The following is a 24,624-nucleotide window of genomic DNA, read 5'->3' as shown; positions in this document are numbered from 1 at the left end:
TGATGTTTTAAGCAGGTTTACTATTTCATGTTGGGATGCAGTCCCAGCTTTCCTTGGCTGCACCCAGCTCGTGGGTTCCAGCTGGACAGGGGTCTGGGGTTTTGGACCCCCTCCCCGGAGGATAAAGTTGGGGAAATGCTGCGGTCACTTTTCTTTGTCTTTGCTTGTGAAGCAGGTGACTTGGGGACTCACCTTTCTCTAGGTGGGACAGGGCACAGCAGGCAGAGCTGGAGGCTTTCCAGGTTATAGGGCAGGGGAGGGTTCCCAGGAAAGCCAAGCTCACTGGAGACATGGAGGAACTTTGACATCCTGCCTTCTAGCAGGACCCAACCCAGCCATAGGCCTGGGATGCCAGGGGAGGAGTGTGTGTGGTGATCCCAGAGGGGCCCCCAGATCGGGGTACCACAGGCTCCTCCTTAGACACTCTTGCTTCTTCCCTTGTTTTTTTGTTATGGTTGCCACATGCATAGCTCTCGGAGATGGCAGCCAGTTTATGGCCTTCCATAAAAGCATCTCCACACCTCTGGGTTCACTGACCAAGTCAGAACAGGCCCGCCGTTCTTTTTACTCATAAACAAAGGAGAGGCAGTTAACCTTTGGTCAGAGATACTGGGTCAGTGACCTCGGAGGGAGGTTAAATATTAATGACATACAGATAAGAGCCCCACCTGTCACCCTGTGCCATTAAGGGAATGAGGTGGGGAAGAGAAGGGGAAACAGGTGAGGACAGTGGAAGGCCACCGTGATGCAGATGGAGTTTGGTGTTGTGTCTCAGAAATTTGGGGCAAGAAGGTGATAGGGAGGGCACTTATCTCTCAGGAACGCTTTAAGGGGCCCTTTCTTCTCTGTGTTTGGTCAGGCTCAGTCCCCAAGAATTTCAACAGGGTAGAGAGCACCCGCTCGACACAAAAGGCCCTGCGTTTGAGGGCCAACTCCACGGCAGAGCCTTGGGTAGGCCCGGGTCTTGGGTTCCTCCTGGTAAGGCCTGTCTGAGATGGGAGTGGTCTAATGGGCATGGCTTCCTCTCAGCAGAGAGTAAAAGATGCTTCCTGTTCTTGGGTACAGGCACAGGATTAGGGGGCCAGGGTGGCGTTGTACCGCCATGGTATCGTGAGATGGGGCAGACAGGCCTGGGGCTCCCTCCATGCCAAAAAGGCCCTGTGATGGCCTCTGTCCAGACTGCTTCCACCTCCAACTTCAAAGAGAAGGCTCTGTGCCATCTGTTGCCTCTGGGCCTGTTTCCAGAAAGCCCTGTAGAGACTCCTCCTGTCTGCCCTGGATAGCCCAGTCCCTGCCTACGACAGGCTCTTTCCCACGAGAAGACGCCCATGAGCCGACATGAATGGGAGGAGGCCCTCCCTTGTGTTTTCAGATTGAAAAAAAAATCCTAGCCGAAGACAGTGACCGTGTTTTGGGCCCTGCTACAAAGCACCTCCCAGACATTAATGTCATCCTTGGAAGGAGGACGTGATGATCCCTGTTTCATCGATGAGGAAGCTAAAATCTGAGCTAGCTAATCCACTTGTCATATAGTGGAGAGGCCGGAGTGTGAGCCCAGGCGTGCTGAGATTCTAAAGCCTCTGGGTTTCATGGTCCCATGTCCCGTTCAAATGCTTTTCTCTGGACTGCTACCTGCCGAAGAGTTTTGTGTGGCACCCCCTTCATCTTATGATGGACGATGGACTAACGGGCCATTCCAGAGTGAAGCCTCTCACAGAAGAGCAAAGAAGGGACCGGCGGCAGGGAGTGAGCCCTTAGCCACACTCTGCCCGGAAGTCTTGCCACAGTGCTGCCTCTGGCCTTGGCGGAAGTGCTGGCTGTGCTGGGCCCCCTGGCTTCCAACCCAAGCTCTTTCAGAGAAGGTAGCTGTCTCACCCTTGGCTAAATTAGATTAGGGAGCTGGTCAGAAAGCAAGTGAAGATAGGCAGCCTCCGGCCCAATGGCCTAGGAGCTGAGGGACGGGGTGGCACGGGTCTCTAGGAAGGTCTCCTGCATTACAGCTCCCTCTGTCTTACCTGCTGGGCTCGGTGGCACAGGCCATTTGAATATGCTGCCCGCCTGTCGTCTCTCCCTTAGAGCCTTCACCGTACGTTCGTGTTCCCACTTGGGGCCCAAATCTTCCTTTTGCTGGCTCTCACCAGGGTACCCACCTGGGGCTGGGCCTTAGAGCCTGTGGGTGTGGGGTTGTCAGCGGGGGTCAGGCAGGAGGGTGCCCAGGCCTGCTCGCTTTGATCTCCCTTCAGGATTCCCATTGCACAGTCAGGGCCAAGCCTTTGAAAAGAGAGTCCAGCTCTGTGGGCTGCTCCAGCTCAGATGCTGCAGCACTGGGCTCAGTCTCAGCCTCCAGACCTTCGTCCTTGGGACACACGAGGGAGTCCAGCAGGCCCCAGGGACTTGGTTCCTGGTCGGAGGGGGAACATGAGAGGGAATGGGTGTGCAAAGGGAGGGAGACAGGGTGGCCCTCGATCTGGACCGAGGACAGGAGGGATAATGCTCCCTTCAGGTACCCTGGTGTCTCTGGTTCATCACTGTGCAGTGCCTTAAAGTCAGGCCCTCTGCCTGTGCAAAACCCCAGAGGTGGGGGGAGTGATTTTGGTCTTTTTACCTCCTTGTCAGCCAAGGAGGTGACTCCCTGCAGAGAAAGGTCCCCCGGGAGACAACTTTCAGCAAGTGTGTCTCCGTGGAGCTGACCTTTGGACTTGAGGTGTTTGGGACTGGAGAGGACCTCAGGAGTGGAGTCTTGGCCAGTGTCTTCGCCACACACAGCATAGGAAGCAGCCCAGCTATCCAGAACGCCCTGCGCATTATAGGTGGAAGGTTGGGTCTTCATCAGCTGCTGTGGCGAGTAGACCAGAGTTTTGGCATCAGAAGCTATCTGAGGTGCATAGGAAGGGGTCTGGACCTCGGTGACAGCCTTTGGGGCATAGGACGGTGGGGACAATGTCTGCTGAGGTGGCACGTTGGTGGGCCGGAGGATGGAGGCATCTGACTGCCCTATGTAGGTGACCTCAGGCAGGCTGTGCCGCTGTGTAGCTCCAGGCAGCTCCCTGGGCCCGGGGATCAACACTTGAGAGTACTGGATGGGCTGAGCGTGACTTCCCGGGCCACGGAGGTCCAAGACAGGGACCAGCACGTGCTCCTGGATGAATCGTAGGGGCTGAAAGGTCAGGACACGCTGGACGTTCTGCGGGAAGACAAGAATCCACCCTTCAGCACGTGTCCTGCTTTCTTTTTTTCTTTTGACATTGTACATGACGTGTGTGCTCATGGGTGCTTGAGTGCGTGTGCACGCACATGCGTGTGGAAGCCAGAGACCGACACCCAGTATCTTTGGTCATTCTTCGTCTTCTATATCAAGGCAGGATATTGATAATGAGCCCAGAGCTCGCCAATGTGGCGGGTCTAACTAACCATCTTGATCTGAGAATTCCAGATCTTTGCCTCTAGGGCACTAGATTTATGGGTGGGCTGCCACACCTTCCAAGCACGTATGTGAATTTGGGGGTCCTAATTCTGATCTTCATGTTTACATGAAGCCATTCCTCCAGTTCCATGTTCTGTTTTGTGATATGGGTACACAAGGACCTCTGTGCAGGTTGTCAAGGCACTGGGGGGGAGGTCCATTCAAGATGTATGTAACTCATCCCTGCCCACAGAGTTCCCTCCAAATGCACCCAGCATCTGAGACAGCTCATGCTAGAAAGGCTGACCTACAAAGAGCTTGAGTTTGAGGTGAACCTGGGCTCTATCGTGAGACCACGTTTTGAAAAACCAAGGCCTACAAGGAAATGGATGCTGTGGTCTGTACACCTGGTAGAGTAACTTAGGATCTCCTTGCTCCAGGTGATTGACAGCCCAGGAAGTAGATGGTCCAGATTTTGGGCTTCCTCAAGGTTGTGGCTTGCATGGCTATGAGGTGGAAAAGGTTGGTGATGCGGGAAGGACTGGAAGAGGTCGAGAGGCAATGGATAACCAGGACTGTGACACCATGCAAAATGCCATCTGAGCCCCCCAGATGGAGAGTTGGCTCCAGAGTCACACTGAGCAGCCCGAGGCTGTGATGGTGACCTTGCTGCTAGAGCAGAGGCTGGGCCCACAGCCAGGTGGGACCGCTGATGGGATGTGTTGACTCCCTAGGGACTCAGTGCTAAAACTAGGTGTGAGTATTTGAAATTAGAGAGCTCATGTTACAATCTGAAGCCTGATTCTCATGAGAAAAAAAAAAGTGGCAGCGGGTGGCCTTGCAGGGCAGACCTGGGGCTTTTTGTTTAGTTTTGATTTTTTTTTGTTGTTGTTTTGAGACAGGGTCTCTCTATGCAGCCCTGACTGACCTGGAACTTGCTATGTAGACCAGGCTGGCCTTGAACTCACAGAGATCCTCTTGCCTCTGTCTCTTGAGTGCTGGGATTAAAGATGTGCGCCACGGTGAGTGGCTGGTTTTGTTTTCTTGAGGCAGGGCTTTATGTAGCCCAGGCTAGCTTTGAACTTGATCTATAGCCAAGGATGACCTAGCGTTCCTCCTGCTTCCCCTTCTGTGAGTGCTGGGATCACAGCGCTAGGAGTCAAACCCAGGGTCTGGTGCATGCAGAGGCAGCACGCTGCTAACTGAGCCTGCATCCCCAGCCTCTGTTCCATGTTGTGAGACAGGCTCTCACTCACTCTGTAGCTAAGGAGGAGCTTAAAATCCCAATCCCCCTGCCTCCATCTTCTGAGTGCTGGGATAATCATCCCTCTGCCTGAGTTTTTGATTTATTTCTTTGCTTGTTTTTGATCTTTTTCTTGGTTGGTGGTGAGGGAAGGTTTGTCAGATAAAGTCTCACTATGCATCTCAGTCTGACCTGGACCTTGAGATTCTTCTGTATCAGCAGTACCTGTAGTCCTGGGGTTACATGACCGTACGCACACACTGAACTTTGACTTTCAGTGTTCTGCAGCTTTATAGAGTCCCATTGCTCAGCCCCTGATGTTCCCCAGGACCTGCATTCCCATCTGGCCTTGATGCTTTCAAGCCACTGGGCACCCCTTTTCAATCCCACTGCCCGGACTGTACACCTTCTTCACACACCCTGAACCTGCGGAACCCTCTTTATAACCCAACCTGCTTTGAGGCAGAACTTTGCACTGCTCAGGGGCTTCCCCTGTGCTCAGGGCCTTGGAGGGTCTCCCCAAGATACCCCTCTCTAGCCCCAGGTGGGAGACTCACCAGTGAGTTAGGAGGCACGGGTGGCTTGGTGACATATTTGTAGCCTAGATAGCAGAGCAAGCCGACAAGGAAACCCATGGAGAACAGCACGGCACCGGAGAAGGAGTAGGCCCACGTCCGGTCTGCAGAAGAGGACAGAGGAAGACTGGTGAGGCTTCGAGACCTCTGGGCTCCGTCCTGAGCAAAATCGATGTGACCCTCACAGTTAGGATGAGTTCTTCACCACCTTCAAGGGCAAAATGTCTTGCTAGGGATGTAGCTTGGTTGGTGGAGGGCTTGCCCAGCTCTCCCAAAGCCCGGGACACACTAGAGCACAGCGGACGCCCTGGACACACTAGAGCACAGCGGACGCCCTGGACACACTAGAGCACAGCGGACGCCCTGGACACACTAGAGCTCAGTGGACGCCCTGGACACACTAGAGCGCAGTGGACGTACTAGAGCACAGCGGACGCCCTGGACACACTAGAGCACAGCGGACACCCTGGACACACTAGAGCACAGCGGACACCCTGGACACACTAGAGCACAGCGGACACCCTGGACATACTAGAGCACAGCAGACGCCCTGGACACACTAGAGCGCAGCGGACACCCTGGACACACTAGAACGCAGCAGACACCCTGGACATACTAGAGCACAGCAGACGCCCTGGACACACTAGAGCACAGCAGACGCCCTGGACACACTAGAGCACAGCAGACGCCCTGGACACACTAGAGCGCAGCGGACACACTAGAGCACAGAGGACACCCTGGACACACTAGAGCACAGCGGACACCCTGGACATACTAGAGCACAGCAGACGCCCTGGACACACTAGAGCACAGAGGACACCCTGGACACACTAGAGCGCAGCGGACACCCTGGACATACTAGAGCACAGCGGACGCCCTGGACACACTAGAGCACAGCGGACACCCTGGACACACTAGAGCGCAGTGGACGCCTGGACACACTAGAGCGCAGCGGACGCCCTGGACACACTAGAGCACAGCGGACGCCCTGGACACACTAGAGCGCAGTGGACGCCTGGACACACTAGAGCGCAGCGGACGCCCTGGACACACTAGAGCACAGCGGACACCCTGGACATACTAGAGCGCAGCGGACGCCCTGGACACACTAGAGCACAGCGGACACCCTGGACACACTAGAGCGCAGTGGACGCCTGGACACACTAGAGCGCAGCGGACGCCCTGGACACACTAGAGCACAGCGGACGCCCTGGACACACTAGAGCGCAGTGGACGCCTGGACACACTAGAGCGCAGCGGACGCCCTGGACACACTAGAGCACAGCGGACGCCCTGGACACACTAGAGCGCAGTGGACGCCTGGACACACTAGAGCGCAGCGGACGCCCTGGACACACTAGAGCACAGCGGACACCCTGGACATACTAGAGCGCAGCGGACGCCCTGGACACACTAGAGCACAGCGGACGCCCTGGACACACTAGAGCGCAGTGGACGCCTGGACACACTAGAGCGCAGCGGACGCCCTGGACACACTAGAGCGCAGTGGACGCCTGGACACACTAGAGCGCAGCGGACGCCCTGGACACACTAGAGCACAGCGGACGCCCTGGACACACTAGAGCGCAGTGGACGCCTGGACACACTAGAGCGCAGCGGACGCCCTGGACACACTAGAGCACAGCGGACACCCTGGACACACTAGAGCACAGCGGACACCCTGGACACACTAGAGCGCAGCGGACGCCCTGGACACACTAGAGCACAGCGGACGCCCTGGACACACTAGAGTGCAGCGGATGCCCTGGACACACTAGAGCACAGCGGATGCACTAGAGCGCAGCGGACGTCCTGGATGAGCACTGTGTAAGCAGGGTGCAGGCCTGAAGTCTCAGCATCCGGGAGGCAGAAGTTGACCAGATGCTCAAGGCAACCCGCGAGTACAGGGTGAGCTCAAGGCTGTTTTGGCTACGTGAGACCCTGCCTTAAAAACCAAAGTGAGATGTAGGGAAGGCCTCTCTTCAGGTCTGTTTCCTCAGTGTGGTTCCAACTCATACAGCCAGGGGCCTCGACTGCCCGCTGATGTCCCAGCCCACACGGCCAGCTCGTTCAGACCTGCATCTAGACACTTTCTGGTCACTCTCTGGACCAAGCGTCTGTATGCTAGCTGATACCTTCCTTCAGCAGGTGAGCCTGGTCAGGACACAAGCTCTGTTATTAGGCACGGGGACTTCCATGTGTCTGCTAGTCAGAGTGTGCTGTAGAAGGGTCTAGAACAGGGGTTCTCAACCCAGGGGTCACAAACAGGGATCAACGAAGACCATCATTTACATGATGATTCATAACAGTAGCAAAATTAGTTATGAAATAGCAGCAGAAATAATCATGATTGGGGGGTCACCACGACATGAGGAGCTGTAATTAAGTGTCGTAGCATTGGGAAGGTTGAGAATCACTGATGGTCCAGACGGATCTGTCACTGTTGCTAGGGGCTTCTTCATTGCGTGTGTCAGAGGAAGAGCTTCTGGAAGGAGGGCAGTGAGCGGGCAGGGTCCCACTGGCTGGGATCTGAGGGGGTCAGAGGGTAGATTGAGGAAAACCTGTCCCCTGTCTCTGGCATTGGCGGAGGACCCTGTGGGGCACCGAGCCTCTGAGAAGGGAGAGAGGCAGAGTACTGAGACTCTCTCCCTGTGCTGTCCTGTGGTCAGGCTGAGTGGCACTTGTGAAAAGCTGGGGAGGCAGAGGCTGGTGGAAGCTCCGGAGACCAGCTGTTTACATTATCTGGGGTCCTGGCCCCCCACATCGCCTCCTTTCCTTCATGCCCCATGCCTCCTGTGGCCCCAGCTGACTTCAGTGAGGGAGTCCATTATCAGATATTGTAGAGATCTCAGAACCTTGACTTCCAGCCTCCTCCAACCTGGGGCCTTGGGGGATCTGGGCCAACCTGAAGTCATGGGCTGGCCCCTGTCACTGCTACAGTGAAGGACGTGAATGCCTCTACACTGTGCCCAGTGTTCGTGGGAAGCCATCACTCTTTGTACCAGGACAAGACGGGAACATGGACATCCTCAGCCTGATAGCTTACATACGTCACTTCACCCATGTGGAGGCAGGGTGAGAAAATGGCAACCTAAAGATGAGGAGCAGGGACCTTAGGGGTCCGTTTTGCTATCAATGAGCTGAGCATCTTCCCTGCTGTGCAGCCCTCTCTGCTCCAGCATCTTTGTAACAGCTGCCTGCACACCCAGGCTCTCCCAGCAAATCACCAAGACACACAGAAGGATGGGGATGCTCTCCTCTTCTAAGGCAAGAAGGATGAGGCCTAGAGAGGTTCAGTGACCTGCCCAGGGTCAGACAGCTCCCCAGCGGAAGAGTACCAACTCCAGAGCACATCCCCACAGACAATGTACAATTGTGCCTCATTTGTAAAATAAACGAAGTGAGACAACTTTGAGACCCCTTTACCCCACCGACATGCTGGGATAATATTCTGTAGCTCCCAGGCATCCTGAGGAATTAAAGAGGGGATTCTGGAATCTGGGGAGAGGCCAAACCTAGACTAGGGTCAAGGGAGGGATGGTTCACTCTGGAATGGAGATGCTTAGCAAGCCTGTGGTGGAAGGAGCTAGCTGTACGCTAGATTGTAAGGTGGTGGTTAGCGTCAGGCAAAGCTAACTGGGTTCACTGATCAGCTGTGTAGCCATGTGATAAGTTACTTAACCTCTCTGAGCCAGAGTTCCTCCTGTATAAAATGAGGATTATCCTATCAACATTTTTGGGGGGGTTGTTTTAAAAATTAAGTAATATATGCAATCATGAAGATGAAAGAATGTATAAAGCATCTGGTATGTCGGCGACAGATTGTTTGTAATTGCTGGAAGGGTTTATACTATACTTTGTTCTTTAAGGAGCAAGCATCTTAGTTCCATTGGCAAGAAACACCCAAGAAAAGCAAGCTTCAGATGAAAGCAGAGATGGTCTCAGGTGAAAGTGGTGTATGCCTGTTATTTCAAGAGGCTGAGGCAGAGGATCAGGAGCTGGAGGCTAGCCTGGGCTACAGAGGGAGACGCTGTCTTAAAACATAACAAGAAAGCCAAATCTAAGCAAAACCTAGTGTGGCATTGCAAGCCAGCTCATGTGAGGTCAAGCCCACAGGGTGGTGGGTGAGGAGGGGCCCATCGGCTGTCCAGAAGCAGGGTGGGGTGGGGTGCCTGGGGATACGTGAAGCATATCCAGCGAGGTTGGGGTGAAGGTCAAAGATCACATTATACACGCCCCAGCTTGGCATCCACAGAGTGGTTTCTGTTCCTGGCCTCCTGCTTGCCAGGTTCTATTCTGGTACCCGGGTCCCTCACGAAGGAAGGGCATGCCCCGTGCCTTCGGCCAGGGCTGGCTGTCCTCCAGCTATGTCTCTTGCCAGATAATGCCCTGGGATTCAGGCAGAGAAGCCAGCGTCTTGCAGGTTCTGAAGGGCTGAGTTTCCGGACAAAGCTGAGGACCGGGACCATTTTTCACCCAGTGCCAGGCCCCGTTGTCCAGTTCCCAAACTGAGTTCTGAGGGAGACTGTAGTTGGCGGAAGTCACCTGAACGTGATGGGTTCGGGCGGGCCCCCAGCCTCACAGTCAACCCCGCCCACTGACGTCACCGTCCTGCTCTACCAGGCAGCTCAAAGCATCACGACTCTTACGTGCGTCTAACCAAAGAGCAGATGCTCCGCAGTTTTTGTTAGCCTGTTTCCCATTGCTGGGGATGGAACCCCAAACTTGGCCTGTGCTCTGCTACTGAGCCGTAACCCGAGTCCTGAGATTGTGCCAGAGGAAGTGGGCGTGCCTCTGTCTCCCCGAGAAGAAACATGGCGGGTAGAACAGAGTCACTGGCTTTGGGCCTCATTTCCTCCTTTACTTCTTGTGTGACTTTGGGTAAATGATGTTACCATTCTGAACCTGTTTCCTCTTCTGTAGAATGAAATGATTAAGGCATCTCCCCCACCTCCCGCGCCCCACCCCGACTGTGCAGGAGTCACGGTCCCTGGTCCGCTGAGCAGAAATGCAAGCCACCATTATTGCCATTATAGTTCACCGGCTTGGAAGACACTGAGGATCAGTTTGTCCTTCCTGTCCCCACCCCTGCACACCTCCTCCCTGAGTGTATGTTCCTTGAGTTGATAATTTATATATGCTTTGCCAGAGTTTACACAAAGCTGGGCCAGGGAAAAGAAATCCAGGCGTTGGCTGAGGGCGGTGATTAAACATTCACTAAGTGGGACCCATTAGACAGCCGGGCTGTGGATAAACAAAGATCAATCTTAGGACACCGCCAATCTCCAAGGGTTCTCAGAACCCCGCCAAGCATCCCCTTGGTTACAGGGAGGAAGGGGGGGGGTTAAGCCGGACACTCGGGAATCCTCCCCCACGGCCTCAGTTGAACTCACCAGGCAACGTCTTCACTTGACACACGTAGGGGGCGCTTCTCTTGGACCACATCGGAGCCAAAACTGTGGTGGACCCGAGGAACTCTGTGTCGGGAGTCAGGCCAAGGAACTCATATTCTCTCTGTTTGCCTTCAAGGTGCTGAAATGGACAGAGAACCCAGCGTGATTGCACACACACACACACACACACACACACACACACACACACACACCCCTCTTCATTCCTCTTCCTGACACTCAGATGACCCCATCAGCCAGCCTGACTGGGCAGCTCAGCTGGTGGCTCTTCATTCTGCTCCCCCATCGTCTTTTATCCTTAATTCAGTCCTCAAGCTCTCTGAACCTTCCTGCTAGCACCTGGTCTGTCACGTCTCGGCAGCCTGCAGCTCTCAGCCGCTGTGGTGACAGGGTGATCCCTGCCACCATCCCTGCCTCTCCCCTGCCACCTCTATCATCACCCCTGCCCTCCCCCCACTCTTATGTCCCCTACCCTTCTGCTCCTCCTGCCCTGCTCTCCCCAGCTGGGCTCTGCAGTAGCCCCTGACTGCTCACTCATCTCTGGCTTGGTCCCCGTTCACTGGCACATTCTTCTTGGTGCCACCGTGATCTTTCTCCAGGGACTTGGAGAAAGTCCACATTCAGAAGGCAACATCCTGGTCAAACCTCATCTATAGCCCCTGGCTCAGGGCTCTGCCTTCCCCTCATGGCCCCTCCTCTCTTCTCTCTCTGCTTTCTATTTTCTGTGTATGAGGAGCCTTCTCTGACATATGTTCCTGCCACCACCAATTCTGCCCAAGTATAGGGTGCCAGCCACCCCAGACCGAGTCCTCCGGAGCCGCGATCCTCAGAGCGAATTCTTCCCTTTAAGCTCTCCCGTCAGGTGCTTTATCATGGCGATGAAAAGCAGTGAATAAAACGACCAAAATGGGAAAAAATAACTGTCTAAAGGTGCTGGAGAGCAGGCAACAGAGGGAGCGCTGGGAGATGAGGGAGGAATAATGGCGACCAAGTCTTTTATCCTGAAGGAAGATTCCACCCTACCCTTTACGGGCGGCTGAAGCCTAGAGGCCACGTCATTTTGATGATTGGAACAACCAGAGGACAGAGTCTGGGGTGATCACAGTGGCTGGGAAATGAGGGGCAAACCAGAGACAGGAACACTGTGTGGAGGCAGCCCAGGTTCTCTGTATGAACTCAGCTCTATCTACCCCTGGATGCCTTCTCATACACACCGCGTGTGTGAGGCAGCCTCCATGCCTCAATGAACGTAAAAGCCTGAAATGGAGACACCCGAGCATGAAGTCCAGCCAAAACACCACAGAAAGTTGGGCGTGGTGGCAGTCGGGAGGCAGACATAGGAGAATTGCTGCCAGTTACAAAATAAGTTCCAGGTTAGCCTGGGCTATAGTGGGAGACTTACACACAAACAAACAAACAACAAACTCTCCAAAAGAACAAAGATGAATCTACACCCTTTGGAGGTTATCACACAACCCAGAGTCCCTTCAACGTGGCATTCATAATATCCAGCACACATTACAAAACACCAATGAAAGCAAAAACTGTGACCCAGCATGACCAGAGCATTGGGTGTCACATACAATAATTTTGAATCAGCTGTCAAATTGTGCTCAAGGTTGTAAAAGGAAATAGGTTCATCATAAATGAGGGTGGGAGAGATGGCTCAGTAGGTAAAGGTGCTTGCTGCCAAAACTGGGGATCTGAGTTCAGTCCCTGGGACCCACATGGAGGAAGGAGAGAACCAATTCCTGCACATTGTCCTCTGACCTCCACACATGTGCTGTGACATATGCATGCCCCCACAGTGCACAATACACAAACCGCAGAAAGAATACTCTGTCGGAATAGTGTCTGTATAAATGCATTTTAAATATAGAAACACAGGTTAACGAAAAATGGTTATAGAAAGGCACGAGGCCTGGATCGATAGCTCAGACATTAAAAGCTAAGGTTCACAATCAAAACTCTGAGAGTTCAGTTCCCAGCACCCATGTCAGAGCCCATCTCCCCAGCTTCTCTTTTGGGGCCTGGAGAGACGGCTCAGTGTTTAAGAGCACTCACTGATCTTGAAGAATCCAGGCTCAGTTTTCAGCACCCATATAATGGCTCACAACCACCCATAATTCCAGTTCCAGAGGGCCCGATGCCCTCTTCTGACCTCTAGGGGCATCAAGCATGCACGTGATACAAAACATAAGTGCAGTCCAAACACTCATACATAGTAAATAAACCTTGAAATACATACGCATGTCTATATCACGCATATTATAAGGAAACTGGAGTGTTAATATCCATGTCAGAGGAAGTGGACTTCCCCAGGCGACAGAAAGGGGGAATTCTATCACGATTAGAGGCCAGCTTATCAGGAAGATGTAATAACCATGCATGCATATGTTTAATAAGGGTTTCAAGATGTATGAGAGAAAGATACACAGAACTAAGGGGAAATAATAAACTCACATCCCTAGCTGAGGAGTTAGTTCAATTAGTTAAAAGAACAAAACAGCCGCCGCTCCTGTGCCCCCCCCCCCCCCCGACAACCCCTGTCGGAAGAGATACATACTGAGCGCTCCCTTAGCCTCCACTATCTAGTTGATGTTTGTTGAACACACTACCCTGCCCTTCCAAACACACTTATTTTCTTCAGAAGCCAAGCAGATGGCAGGCCATAAAATAAACCTTCATGAGCTTAAAAAGACTAATTCAGATAGAGCAGGCTCACGGACCGCAGGGCAAATTAAATTAGAAATCAGGAACCATAAAATCTTTAGTCCAACCCAAATATTTATCAGGAGTTACTTTGATGACGAGGTAATCTCCCGCTGTTCCCATGACAACTGTAGAATTCCTCTACCACCTGCACCCCACAGTCCCGACAGGCTCCTCCAGCTCGTCTCCACAGTCCATCCACACCCGAGGTCCTCATGTTTTGCAGCGAAGGAAGAGTCAGTCCCCTGTGGAATGGTCACTCCAATCCAGGTCTCAGCCAGGCAGCTGCAAACTGGGAGGGGCCCCTGATGGGTAATCTCATCAGCTTGATTGAATTGAGAGCCACTTAGGAGACTGCGAAGCTGTCTGGGTGTCTGTGAGGGTGTGTCCAGAGAAGATGGGTTGCTGGGGGTTCTGACCTAACAAATTCCTTGATGGACGTGTAAGCTGATGGCTTCTCTAGAAAGTGGTGAGGGTTGGGGAGTGGTCTTCTGGAGGAAGTCACTGGATGTGTCCCTGAAGCCTGAGTCAGGCCCTGGCCTCTTCCCGGGTCCCCTTTCTGTGATCTGCATTGCTCTGCTCCGCCGTGCCCCTCCCGCCTTGCCAGCCGGCACCTCTGAGACTCCTTCTGTTCCTTAAGTTATGTCTGCCAGGGCCCCCAGGAGCTGCACTTCGAGTGATTACCCTGGGTGGTTCTGAAGCCACGGGTCCAAGGCAAGTGCCAGAAAACTGCCTCGTGGCTACACGCTCCAGCCAGAGAGGCTGGCTTTGTGCTTTGGAAAAACACTGTATGGGGTCTTGCTTCTCTTTCTGACCATGGTGCAACAACAAATGGAGGTTTCGCCCACAGCTGTGGAGCAGCCAGTGGCTCGGCCTCTCTGAGCCTGTGTCTTCCCATCTCGAAGATGGAGACGCTAGCTCCCACTCACGAAGCTATGATGAAGGTACATGACTTTCTTGCCTGCCTCAGAAAGTGGCATGGGCCACCCGAGAGTTTTCCACAGTCCCTTAGGTCGTGCCGAGCTGACGTGCAGCCCCGCCTGTTACAATTCTTGTCTTAACCCCTCCCCCACCCACTAGGTTATTCACTCTTTGAGGGATTTTTTTTTCCAGAACTGCAGAGGAGGAAATAAATGTTCACCCAACTGAGTCATGAATTAATGGCACACACTAGGAAGTGTACACAATCAGATCATTTGCATATTGTCTGCCAGTTGCCGGGCTGACCTGTCCTTAGGACCTGTCTTAAACCACTCCCTACACACAGTTTCCCCAAGCCCTTCCAAGCTGACTCCAGGATTTTAATTTCCTTTCTCTGTCTTTTTTAGACACAGTCTCACACAGGCCAGGCTGGTGTTGAGAACGGTCCTGAACTCCTCCTGATCCCCCTGCCTCCGCCTCTGAGCTGGATGACAAGTGTACACCACCACACTTTGTTTCTGTGGTTTGGGGAACCAAAACCAGAGCTTCGCACACGCTAGACAAGGACTCCACCAACAAAGCTACGGCTGCTGCCCCACCACACCAACATTTTCTAAAGGGGGTGAATGACTGGGAGGTGGTGGCCACACCCTTAATCCCAGCGTTTGGGAGGCAGAGGCAGGCCTGGACTCCAGAGTGAGTTCCAGGACAGCCAGGGCTACCCAGAGAAAACCTGCCTCGAAAATCGAGAGAGTGAGAGCGAGCAAGCGAGGGAGGGGGGGGGGGTAGTAATAGAAACATATTGTTCACTAGGATATTGAATGATATTAGGCAATATAATAAAAACAATAAAGTTTTCTGAACCAGGCCCAGGTACACATGCCTATAATACTAGTACTGAAGCAGGAGGATTGCTATGAGTTTGTGGTGAGCTCCAGACCATCTTGGATTACAGAGCGATACTCTGCCTCAAACAAACAAACAAACAACAACGAATACCAACCAATGTACAAAACAAACAAAACGAACCCTGTCCAATAAATATGAAAAGCTTGCCTGTTATAAAGTTGAAGCCGTGGCTCAGCAGGACTTGTCAGAACCTTGAACGTGCTAAGGTACGTGTAAGCCCAGAGGTGGAGGTCACGGCTCATGACCCCACTAGAACTCTAGGAGCCTCCCAAGGAAGTGCCCTTTCATATAAAGCACCACTTTTGCTGAAATCAGTCCAATATTCTTGCAAGGGGAGGGGGCTCCTGTGGAGGCACGGAGCATGACCTGTATTTACCATTTGGTAGGTGTGGTTGACGCGGAGTTCTAAGCTGTAGAACAGGTCGGGGAAAATCTCCTCCAGGGTTAGCCGGTGACCATCTTCCGAGAGGATGGGTGTGAAGGTGGGGTGGATCAGCATCTGAATAGACCTCACTTTGGGGATACAGGTCACGTCTGGTGGTCTGATGGTGGCTACAATGGGGAGAGAGAAAAGCTCAGAACGATTTGTGGAGCAGCAACTAACTCAGCGTGTGAAAAGAGAGGCCTTTGAATGGCTGGTGTCCAAGAGTGAGCCTGCCCAGGGGTGACAGAGAGTGGATGGGAGGTACCTGGTGGGAAGGTGCATCTTAGCCCTGGCATCCCCTGGGTGAGTGTGCCTGGAACACTCTTCCCCTTAGTCTGCTGCAAGGACGACTTTGGGAGCATCAATGACAGAGTCTGAATAATACCAGGCCCAATACTATTGCTTCTGCTCCCAAGAGTCACTCTCTCAAGATGGAATTTTCTAAAAAACAATGTGTGTGTGTGTGTGTGTGTGTGGAGGCCAGAGGAGGATATTGGGTTTATTCTATATGTGTGAATGTTGCCCCTGCATGTTTGTACATGTGATATGTGTGTACCTGGTGCCCAAGGAATTGAAGAGAGTTTCAGGTCCCCTGGAACTGAGTTCAGATGGTTGTGGGCTATGTGGATGCTGGGAATTGGACCTGGGTCCTCTGCAAGAGCAGCCAGTACTCTTAATTGCTGAGCTAGCTTGCCAGTCAGAACACTGGGAGGCTTGAGTTAGGTCCTCTCACTGAACTGGAAGCTCATCATTTCAGACTGGCTTGGCCCCTGAGCTCCTAGGATCTGCCTGTCTCCACACTGCAGGGATGCAGTCACAGGCAAGACACCAAGTACAACCATGCCTGGATGTTTTTATTTTTACATGGGTGCTGGGGATTCAAACTAAAGCCCTCATAGTTATATAACAAGAGCTGACTGAGCCATGTCGCCAGCCCCTGTGCACACACACACACATATACATACATATATATATATAAATTTGGTGATTGATTCAGCTCTATTCTCCATGAAAACGCAAGTACACAAAAATTTTTCATCCAATTTCAGGAGTTCGTGCACCCTACTTGCCCTGAATCTAATTTGCAAAAGTCTAACAATGATTTGCTGTCCTCCAAGGTTTAGAACACCATAGTCAAAGAATGTTTGCTCCAGTGGAATTGACAAGCAGAGCTAGAGCCGGCAAGATGGCTGCACTGGGTAAAGGTGCTTGCCACCAAGTCTAATGATCTGAGTTCAGTCCCTGGGAACCACGTGATAGAACGAGAGAACAAACTCCTGGAAGTTGCCCTCTGACCTCCACACACACACTGACATACAGATGGACGGACACACACAGTCACACACACGGACACACAGACAGACAAACACACACACAATATATATAATAAATGTGAAGAAGAAATCTTAAACAAAGAAGAAAAATGTACTCAAAAAGAAAAGGGAATTGGGATTCCACCACCGAATAGGTTGTTCCATAGGTGTGGGAAAGAAACCAGGTTGAGTAAAATGTTTTCATAACATGGGCAAAGTTCAGGACACCACGATATGGAAAAAGGGACTTTCAAAAACAAGAACGTGACACCAGATCAGGAGGCTGAGGCAGAATCCCTCCCTCATCAGATGGGCCTATGTGAGTGTCTGTGGGGCATTTTCTTGACTGTAATTGATGTAGGAGGTCCAGCCCACTGTGGGTGGAGCCATCCCTAGTCAGACAGGCCTGGGCTGTATGAGAAAATTAGCTGCACCTGAGCCTGAGAGCAAGCCGGACGGCAGCTTTCCTCCACGGTTTCTGCCTTGTGTCCTTCAGGGATGAACTGTGATCTGGATATGTGAGCCTTAGATAAGCCCTTGCCTCCCTTCCGGTCGGTGTTTACCACAGCAACAGCAAGCAAACTAGGACCCTACTATTTCGAGATTAGCCTGAGCTACAAAGTGATGTCCAAGCCAGGTAGGGCTTCAGACTAAAAGCCTGTCCCAAAACACAGGGAATTGTGACTTCGTAAGTCAGTTGGCGTCGCCACGTGCTTCGTGTGCATAGGGTTTGGTACCTGGTGTTCATTCATTTGTTCATTCATTCATTCATTCATTCATTCAGTGGCTATATATGGAGTCCTTTCCGTGTACCGTGCACTCCATTAATGGCACGGAACATAGTCGATTCCAAAGACTGTCTTGGAGTGCATGCCTTTGTCGGGGAGGTTAACAATACACATATAAGCCAACACAGTCTTTGCTAGTTGTGGCCTAAGCCATGAAGACTACGTGAACAGTGCACAGGGTCTCTCGGTGTCTGTGGGGACTGGTTTTGGATTGCCTCACCAATGCATCAATCCATAGTTCTTAGTCCATTGCGTAGAGAGGCCCAGTACTGTGCTCAACCTAAATGCGTCTACTGTTAACAGATAATGGCAAGTACTATGTAAACAGATGTGTATCGCAAGAAGAATGTGGGCAGGCTATGCCGATGCAATATTTTTTTCAAACTATTTTTCAGTTTCATTTGGTTGAATCAGAGGGTCACTGTGACGGGGAATAAGTAAAGATAAAGGATAAATAAAGATCTCAGCTGGCTTGGACCGGCTGAGATCAGGTGGCCAGGGCTGGATGCAGGGACTCTCTTTGGAGCCTATGCTGAGTTAAGCCCCCAGACCCGGGGAGGAATGGAGGCGCTGCAGCAGAAGCCAGCAGAGAATGAGACCCATTGAATATAGAGTTTCAGTCGTGGGCTGGGCAAAGGCAGGACTGGCGTGGCCAAGGGAGGAATTGAATCTTATCTAAGATTTACCAGCAAAGGAAGAAATGGAGGGTTTTACATCCTGGGAGGATGAGCAAGAGGTACCAGGAGAGTGGAGATGTGAATCAGGAGCCTCTGATGTGGTGGTGGGGTCTCCTCAAAACTAGGAAGTTCTGAGCAGAGGTAGAGAAACACCTCCTGGGTTGTGCCCTGGCCTGTGATAACCTCTGAAAGCCAGAGACTTGCTGGGTCCCCATCCACTCTCTTTACCCCAAATGCTCTCTGCATTCTCCAGATGTGCAGGCTAGCCTGGCCCCTCCCCTAAGACATGCTTCTCCCCTTCCTGAAGTGAGCAGACACCCTCCCTTACTGTGTTGCTGTGGGCTGAAGCGGCCACTTCTCTTGTGTCCTTGATTTCCTGGGTTCACAGCTGTGACATTGGCATAGTAAAATTCGGTGAGGTTGCCCGTCTCCAGAGTTAGGTTGCAGGACTTCCGGGTGATCCGTTGGCAGCCTGCCTTGGCCAGCCACTCATTTTCTCCATACCTGTATGTGAGGGCAGGCAGGGCACACAGTGAATGAATCGCTCCGCTAGGCCTGTGGTTTCATGATGATAAGGGCATCTGGTGTTTACCCAGCATCGAGGCTGTCTGTGTGGACACTGAGGTCAGCTCTCACAACAATGGTCCTTATAGGCAAGTGTGTGTGTTGTGCTCAAGAGAGGAAACTGTACTCAGAGGAGAAAGCCGTGGCAGTGTTTGAAGGGGACACGTGATGGCCAGACCGAACCCTGCCATCTTGAGTCCGTATTCTGTGATCCTTGCCACCTGGCCCCTATTTCCAAACCTGTGAGCCCTAATTCACAGGCTCAGAGACAGACGCTCAGAGACAGGGTGCGACTTGCCACATGTTGAAGTGGCAGGGCCAAGAAAGGACCTGGGCCTTGTGAATGGGCTGAAGCTAGACCCAGGCAGGAGGCATGGGAGAAGCTTCTGAGGACCAAGACTCACCCATGACAACCAGTTATTAGATTAGAACTTCACCACACAGCGGGCATGCGTCCTGGTGATGTCATTACCCACCCTTAACAAATGGGGAAACTAAGGCTCCCCTGACTGCCCAAGGCTATGCGGTTGGAGCTGGTTCTCACACGTGGAGAGTCTGACTCTACTGCCTGTACCTCTGATTGTATGTAAGGGAGCAGAGCTTGGTCTGTGTGGGGACATTTGGAGTTGGGGGTATCCTGGAGGTGCTGCAGAGCAGGGTCATGAGGGGGTCAGTTGGGATGAGATACCTGCCTCTTATACTTCACGCTGTAGACCGTGTCCAGGGTGCTGTTGGGTCCAGCCTCCCATATCAAGATGTTTTCAAAGTTGCTGGACTGGAATTTCACATTTCGAAGGAGACCAGACTTGTCAGCAGCAGTGTGAGCTGCAGGAGGCAGGAGCGGGGTGAGCCAGTGGGTTTGCAGACTGAGGACCCCTCCCCCCACCTTCATTCTCCAATGCTGCTCCCTGCTTTGTGAGCCATGGTTCACCCTCCACGACATCCGCCATTTAAGTGTTGGGGTCACTGTCTTCTAAGATCAGTCCCTCCTCTGCGCAGCTGTCACGACTACCTAATTCTAGAACGTTTTCATTATCCACAAAAGAAACTACATCTTTGGTGGTTGCAGCCCACCCCCCACCCCACCCCCAGTTCCTGGTAATCACAAATCTGTTTTATTTTTCTTAGGGCTTTCCAGTTCTGGATTTTCAAGTCCTTTACACCCTGGCTTTTCCCCGTGTCTGGCTTCTTTCCCTTAGCAGGGCTGTCAAGTTTCATCCACAGCATGCATTAGTATTTGTCTATTTTTTATGATTGGATAATATTCCACTGTATGGATATATCATATTTTGTTTATCTATCACCGGTTGATGGACATTTGTATTTACAGTTTTTACATTTTTCCACTATTTTGAACAATGCTGATGTGACCATTTGTGCAAAAAAAAATTAAGTGGACATGGGTTTCTAATTCCCTTGGGTGTGCATGTAGAGTGGATACAATTTCATATATAATTCTCTTGGGTACATGTCTTGGTAGCTCTATCTTTAACTCTATTGATCAATCGATTGATCGATCGATCGACCGACCGACCGACCGACCGACCTACCTACCTACCTATTCATTTCTCTTCTGCAGTGCTGAGGATGGAACCCACAGTCTCAGACGTTGATAGGAGAGCACTCTGCTGCCGAGGCTCAGCCTTTATTCTTAGCTCTTGAGGGAATTACCACGAGGTTTCCTAAAGCAGCTACAGTGCATTGAATTCTCCCCCTACCCCCAGCAGCAGCGGAGCGGTCAGACTTCCTTACACCTTGTGAATATTTACTATCTCATTCACTATTCAACACCGAGGGTGGCATCCTTAACCTGACTTTAGAGTCCTCCAGGTAAAAGCCCCAAGACAACACGTGTCCGAAGTCAACCACTTCACACAGTGACGGAGAAGGAATTGTGAATTCTTTTCATGTCAGCCCCCACCTACTAGCCATGTTGCCTCTGTGGACAGCAAAGATACCATCTACACCAACACCTTACAGGGAGCAGGATGCTGACATACGGGCAGGTCACCATGGGGGAAATTGTTTAAGCAATTTGATCTCGTTTCCTTAAGTCTAGAGCGGGGACAATTTGACTGACTTAGCAACAGACAAGGATGACAACAGCCGCAGCTGACGCTCGGGAAGGGTGCGCCAGCTGCTGGCTGCTGGCCCAAGCCTCTCCATGCACCGAACACTCACCCTACGGGACGGTGACTACTGCTGCTCCCATTTCATGAATGAGAACAACTGAGGCTCATCCAGGGCTATAGACCAGTGTCTCAGCTAGCATCTGACAGGGTCCCATGGCTATGTGGTCTGTGAAGGTGACCAGCACTGCACAGAACTCTGCCTGGCCTGAGAGGAAGGGAGAGGCTGGGAAAGCAGGAATCTGTGTGGGGAGCAATGTCCTCCTCCACCTCTGCTAAGTGGGGGCATCAGAGTCCTGGGAGGAGACCAGTTCAAGGAAGATGGGAGGAGAGAGAAGGACAGAAGACAGTGTGAGGAATTTGCGACGGGTGCTGGGGGTATAGCTCAGAGACAGAACAGGGCTGAACAGGCTTGAGGCCCTGGCTTCAACCCCTAGTCCCCTAAACTCCAACCCCAAGCCCAAACAGAATCTGTCTGTCCATTACTGTTTCCAGCTCAGGCTTTTTGCTCAGCTTTAGGCAAGGAAAAGACCAGGCAGGCCTGGGTCCCCAGGGAGGCCAGGGAGGGACTTGCTGCGTCGGAAGCAAGGTTCCTGTCAGTAAAGAGCCTGTGGCTTACAGACCCTTCCCTTCAGTCCTGACCCTGCCTGTGCTGAAGAAGGGGCAGATGGTGGCAGCAGAGCCATTCTAGCTTCGACATATGAGAACAGCCTGGTTGGCGAGGGTGGGAAAAGGACAGGTGCGGGGTTTGAGTGGAGGCCTTGAGGACATATATCTTTGACGTGTCTAGGCCTTCCTCCCCCACACCTGACTATGAGCAGGCAGAGGGCTTGAAGGGAGGATTCCTATAGTCCAGGTCTACAGAGTTCTTTTGAGAGGCATCTATGCATTGCAGGGGTGAGGGTGGGCAGACGACAGGAACAGCCCGTCCCTGTTACTGCAGGTCCCCTGGTTACACCTCCCTGCATCTGGGTCAGCCTGGGTCAGCAGCTGTGGCAATCTTTGTTTTCCAGGCTTCCCGAAAGCCCAGACAGTGGGACCTTGGGGACAGTGTTCGAGTGTTCCCAGTGTGGTGGCTGTGTTGCTGAGCCCCGAGATATGACTAACAGTCTGATTGGATCCTGGGCTGGGCAGATTCGAGGCCAGTTCTAGAGTTCTCTGTTGGAGCTGAGTCGGAGGCTGGGACGAGCGACCAGCAGAAGTAATACAGACTTAAGCAGTGGCTTCTGGGGGGCATGGGGTGAGCCCCATCATGGAGAGAGGGTAGATATGAGAGAAGGCTGGGGTTTGCGGAGCAGGCAGCTACTGGGGACAGTCCTGGATGTCTGGGCTGGGAGAGGCTGGGAGCACGTCAATAAAAGAATTAAAGGGAAGCAGAGGTGGCGAGGACCTGAAGTGGGCTTCCTGACATGGGCAGAGCCCCTCCTAACTTAGGGGTCCAATGAGGCTTCTCTCTCTCCTCTTCTTTCCCCTTTAAATTCATCTGCTCCCCCCCCCCCCCGCCTCCGTCCGGTGCCATTCCTAGACTTCCTGGTTGAAAGTCTACAATTGTGCAACCCGGGGAAAGGAGGAGATGTATAGTGGGGAGTCTGGCTGTCTGGCCACTTTATAAAAGACAGGTTTCACATTTGTGTGGAAAAACAATGTATCAGTTGGCGCTTGGCAGGGGAGCTAAGGAAAAACGCACAGCGGACATCCACAGTGACCTGGAGCCAGCCTGAGAGCTGGGGTGGGAGCCTGTGTCTGCGGCTAATGTTAGGCACCGGTCACCTCAGGCTTCTATCCGTTCCCCCACTCCCTTAAAGTGTTGGGAGAGCCACAGCTCCACACCACAATTTGTTGGATGTACGAGAACATGCTTTGGGGACTAGGGGGATGCTGCTTCGAATCTCCATAGCCCATCACAGGCAGGACTGTGGAGAAGTCCTGCTGATGCTAAGGGACCATCTGTACTGTTTGGAGAGAGGAGCCAGAGCGTTTGTCTCTTTAGGGACCGAATTCTGCACTATGTTGGACCACTTCTTCCATCATGCCTGAGCTCCGACTTCTGAGAGAGAATCCTTGGTTTCCATTTCAGGAGAACAGACCAAGCCCACATCTCATGTGAAGTTCTCACAGGTATGAACCCCAACACTCACTTTATCGTTTCTATGGGCACCCTGGCACATTAGTGCAGCCCACCTGACCACTCTTTTCTGGTCCATCCAGAGTGGCCTGAGGGGACAAGGACAGAGACAGTGACCTAACTCCAGCATTGTCTAGCCTGTTGTCCCCTTCTTGGTCAGAAGCTGAACATGAAGTGTTAGCCACCCCCAGGCCAAGACTCTACCTACTGGGGGGTGGGGGCTCAGCACCCCCGGTTCAGACAGCTGGCCAATGCCTGCATACTTGAAGGTCAATTGAGTCCCTTCAGGAAGCCAGGATCTAGGGTACTCTACTATCTCCTCCGGCTACCTGGAGTAAGCCATCTCTGTCTCCAGGAAAACCCAACTCCCAGTCCAGTGCCAGCGAGGAAGAAAATGAAACTTGGGGCACGAGGAGGCCAATGTGCTCCCTGGCTGTTGCTGTAGGGGGATTTGAGGACAGGTTAGGAAGCACTCACCGGCTAGGGATCCCACAGCTAGGATGGTCATGGTCAGTAGTGTCTTCATTGGCTCCCGCCAATGGCCCCTTTGGGCCTCGGCTCTGGACCCTGCAAGGAGGCTGGGCTCTGTGTGTGTGTGTGAAGTCTTGCCGCTTTGGCAGCTGACTCCGCCCGGCATAGGGCGGGGAGAGGAGAGCAGAGTGAGCTCTAGGCAGGGGTACAAAGGTGCCTAGCCTCGTGCTGAGGAATTCTAGGACCTGGGTGAGATCCAAGGGAGGTTCCCTTCTTGAGTGCAGAGGAGGCACCGGCAGCAGAAGGGCTTGTTTATCTGGTCTGATGACTGATTCATCCCAGGGCCCCTGGTGGTGTATCAGTGCGCTCAGAGGTGGGGAAGGCAAAACTGAAGTACGTTCTTATCAGGCAGCAATCAAAGCCTGCCCCCGGTGCATATCACTGCCCTAATAATTCCATTACAAGAGGATTTATCCTGAGGAAAAGACGGGGACAAATGAGGGGCCAAACCAGGGCATTCTCCGGCAATGGCTCCTTGGCTTGGTTTTGACCAAACAAGGAGGAAATGCAGGGAGCTTGATGCTCCTTTTCCTGCACCTATCCTGTCCCCTCAGGCTGAGCAGTGCACTTGGAACAGCCTCCTCCTGGCAGGGCTGCTGAATCTTGGATGAAGAATCTCTAAAAAGTAGGGGGAAATTGGAGTGGAGATGACTCAGTGGGCTGTGTGTTTTCAAGCAAGCAGAAAGACCTGCGTTCAGACCCTGCAACCTCAGTGACACAGGATGGACATGGGTGGACACGAAGGTCCAGTGTCTGTGGTCCCTACACTCCTCTGGGTGGATGGGAGACAGAGACAGGAGGATGTCTGGACACTGGTGGCCCAGATAGCCTGCGGATGCAGCAGTGGGCAACAAGAGATGCTGTTTCAAAGAAAACTGAGTGCAGATGCTGAGGCTGTC

General features: G+C 52.5%; 1 protein-coding gene across 2 annotated transcripts; it reads right to left on the bottom strand.

Moving 5' to 3' along the window:
* Il22ra1 (interleukin 22 receptor subunit alpha 1) lies at positions 1–23,827 on the bottom strand. Of its 2 annotated transcripts, XM_075945985.1 has the most exons (7): positions 23,672–23,827; positions 19,633–19,765; positions 18,705–18,880; positions 15,551–15,726; positions 10,615–10,753; positions 5,204–5,325; positions 1–3,184 (listed from the first exon to the last, which is right to left on the bottom strand). In XM_075945985.1, exons 1-7 carry the CDS (start codon positions 23,718–23,720, stop codon positions 2,240–2,242), a joined length of 1,740 nt encoding a protein of 579 aa, XP_075802100.1. In that variant the 5' UTR covers positions 23,721–23,827; the 3' UTR covers positions 1–2,239. The 2 variants fall into 2 exon arrangements, with proteins under 2 accessions (XP_075802100.1, XP_075802099.1); XM_075945984.1 differs by lacking the exons at positions 18,705–18,880; positions 19,633–19,765.
* Between the last annotated feature and the right edge of the window lie 797 nt (positions 23,828–24,624).

Source organism: Microtus pennsylvanicus, chromosome 13 (genome assembly GCF_037038515.1).
Source record: "Microtus pennsylvanicus isolate mMicPen1 chromosome 13, mMicPen1.hap1, whole genome shotgun sequence".
Lineage (NCBI taxonomy): Eukaryota > Metazoa > Chordata > Mammalia > Rodentia > Cricetidae > Microtus > Microtus pennsylvanicus.
This window is presented reverse-complemented; position numbering and strand designations above follow the sequence as displayed.

Coding starts and splice junctions, on each gene's coding strand:
- Il22ra1 (XM_075945985.1), bottom strand. CDS start 23,720: ATGAAGACACTACTGACCATGACCATCCTAGCTGTGGGATCCCTAGCC. Junction 18,881..19,632: donor TACAGCGTGAAGTATAAGAG/GCAGGTATCTCA, acceptor CCTCACATACAG/GTATGGAGAAAATGAGTGGC. Junction 3,185..5,203: donor CCGTGCCTCCTAACTCACTG/GTGAGTCTCCCA, acceptor GTCTTCCCGCAG/AACGTCCAGCGTGTCCTGAC.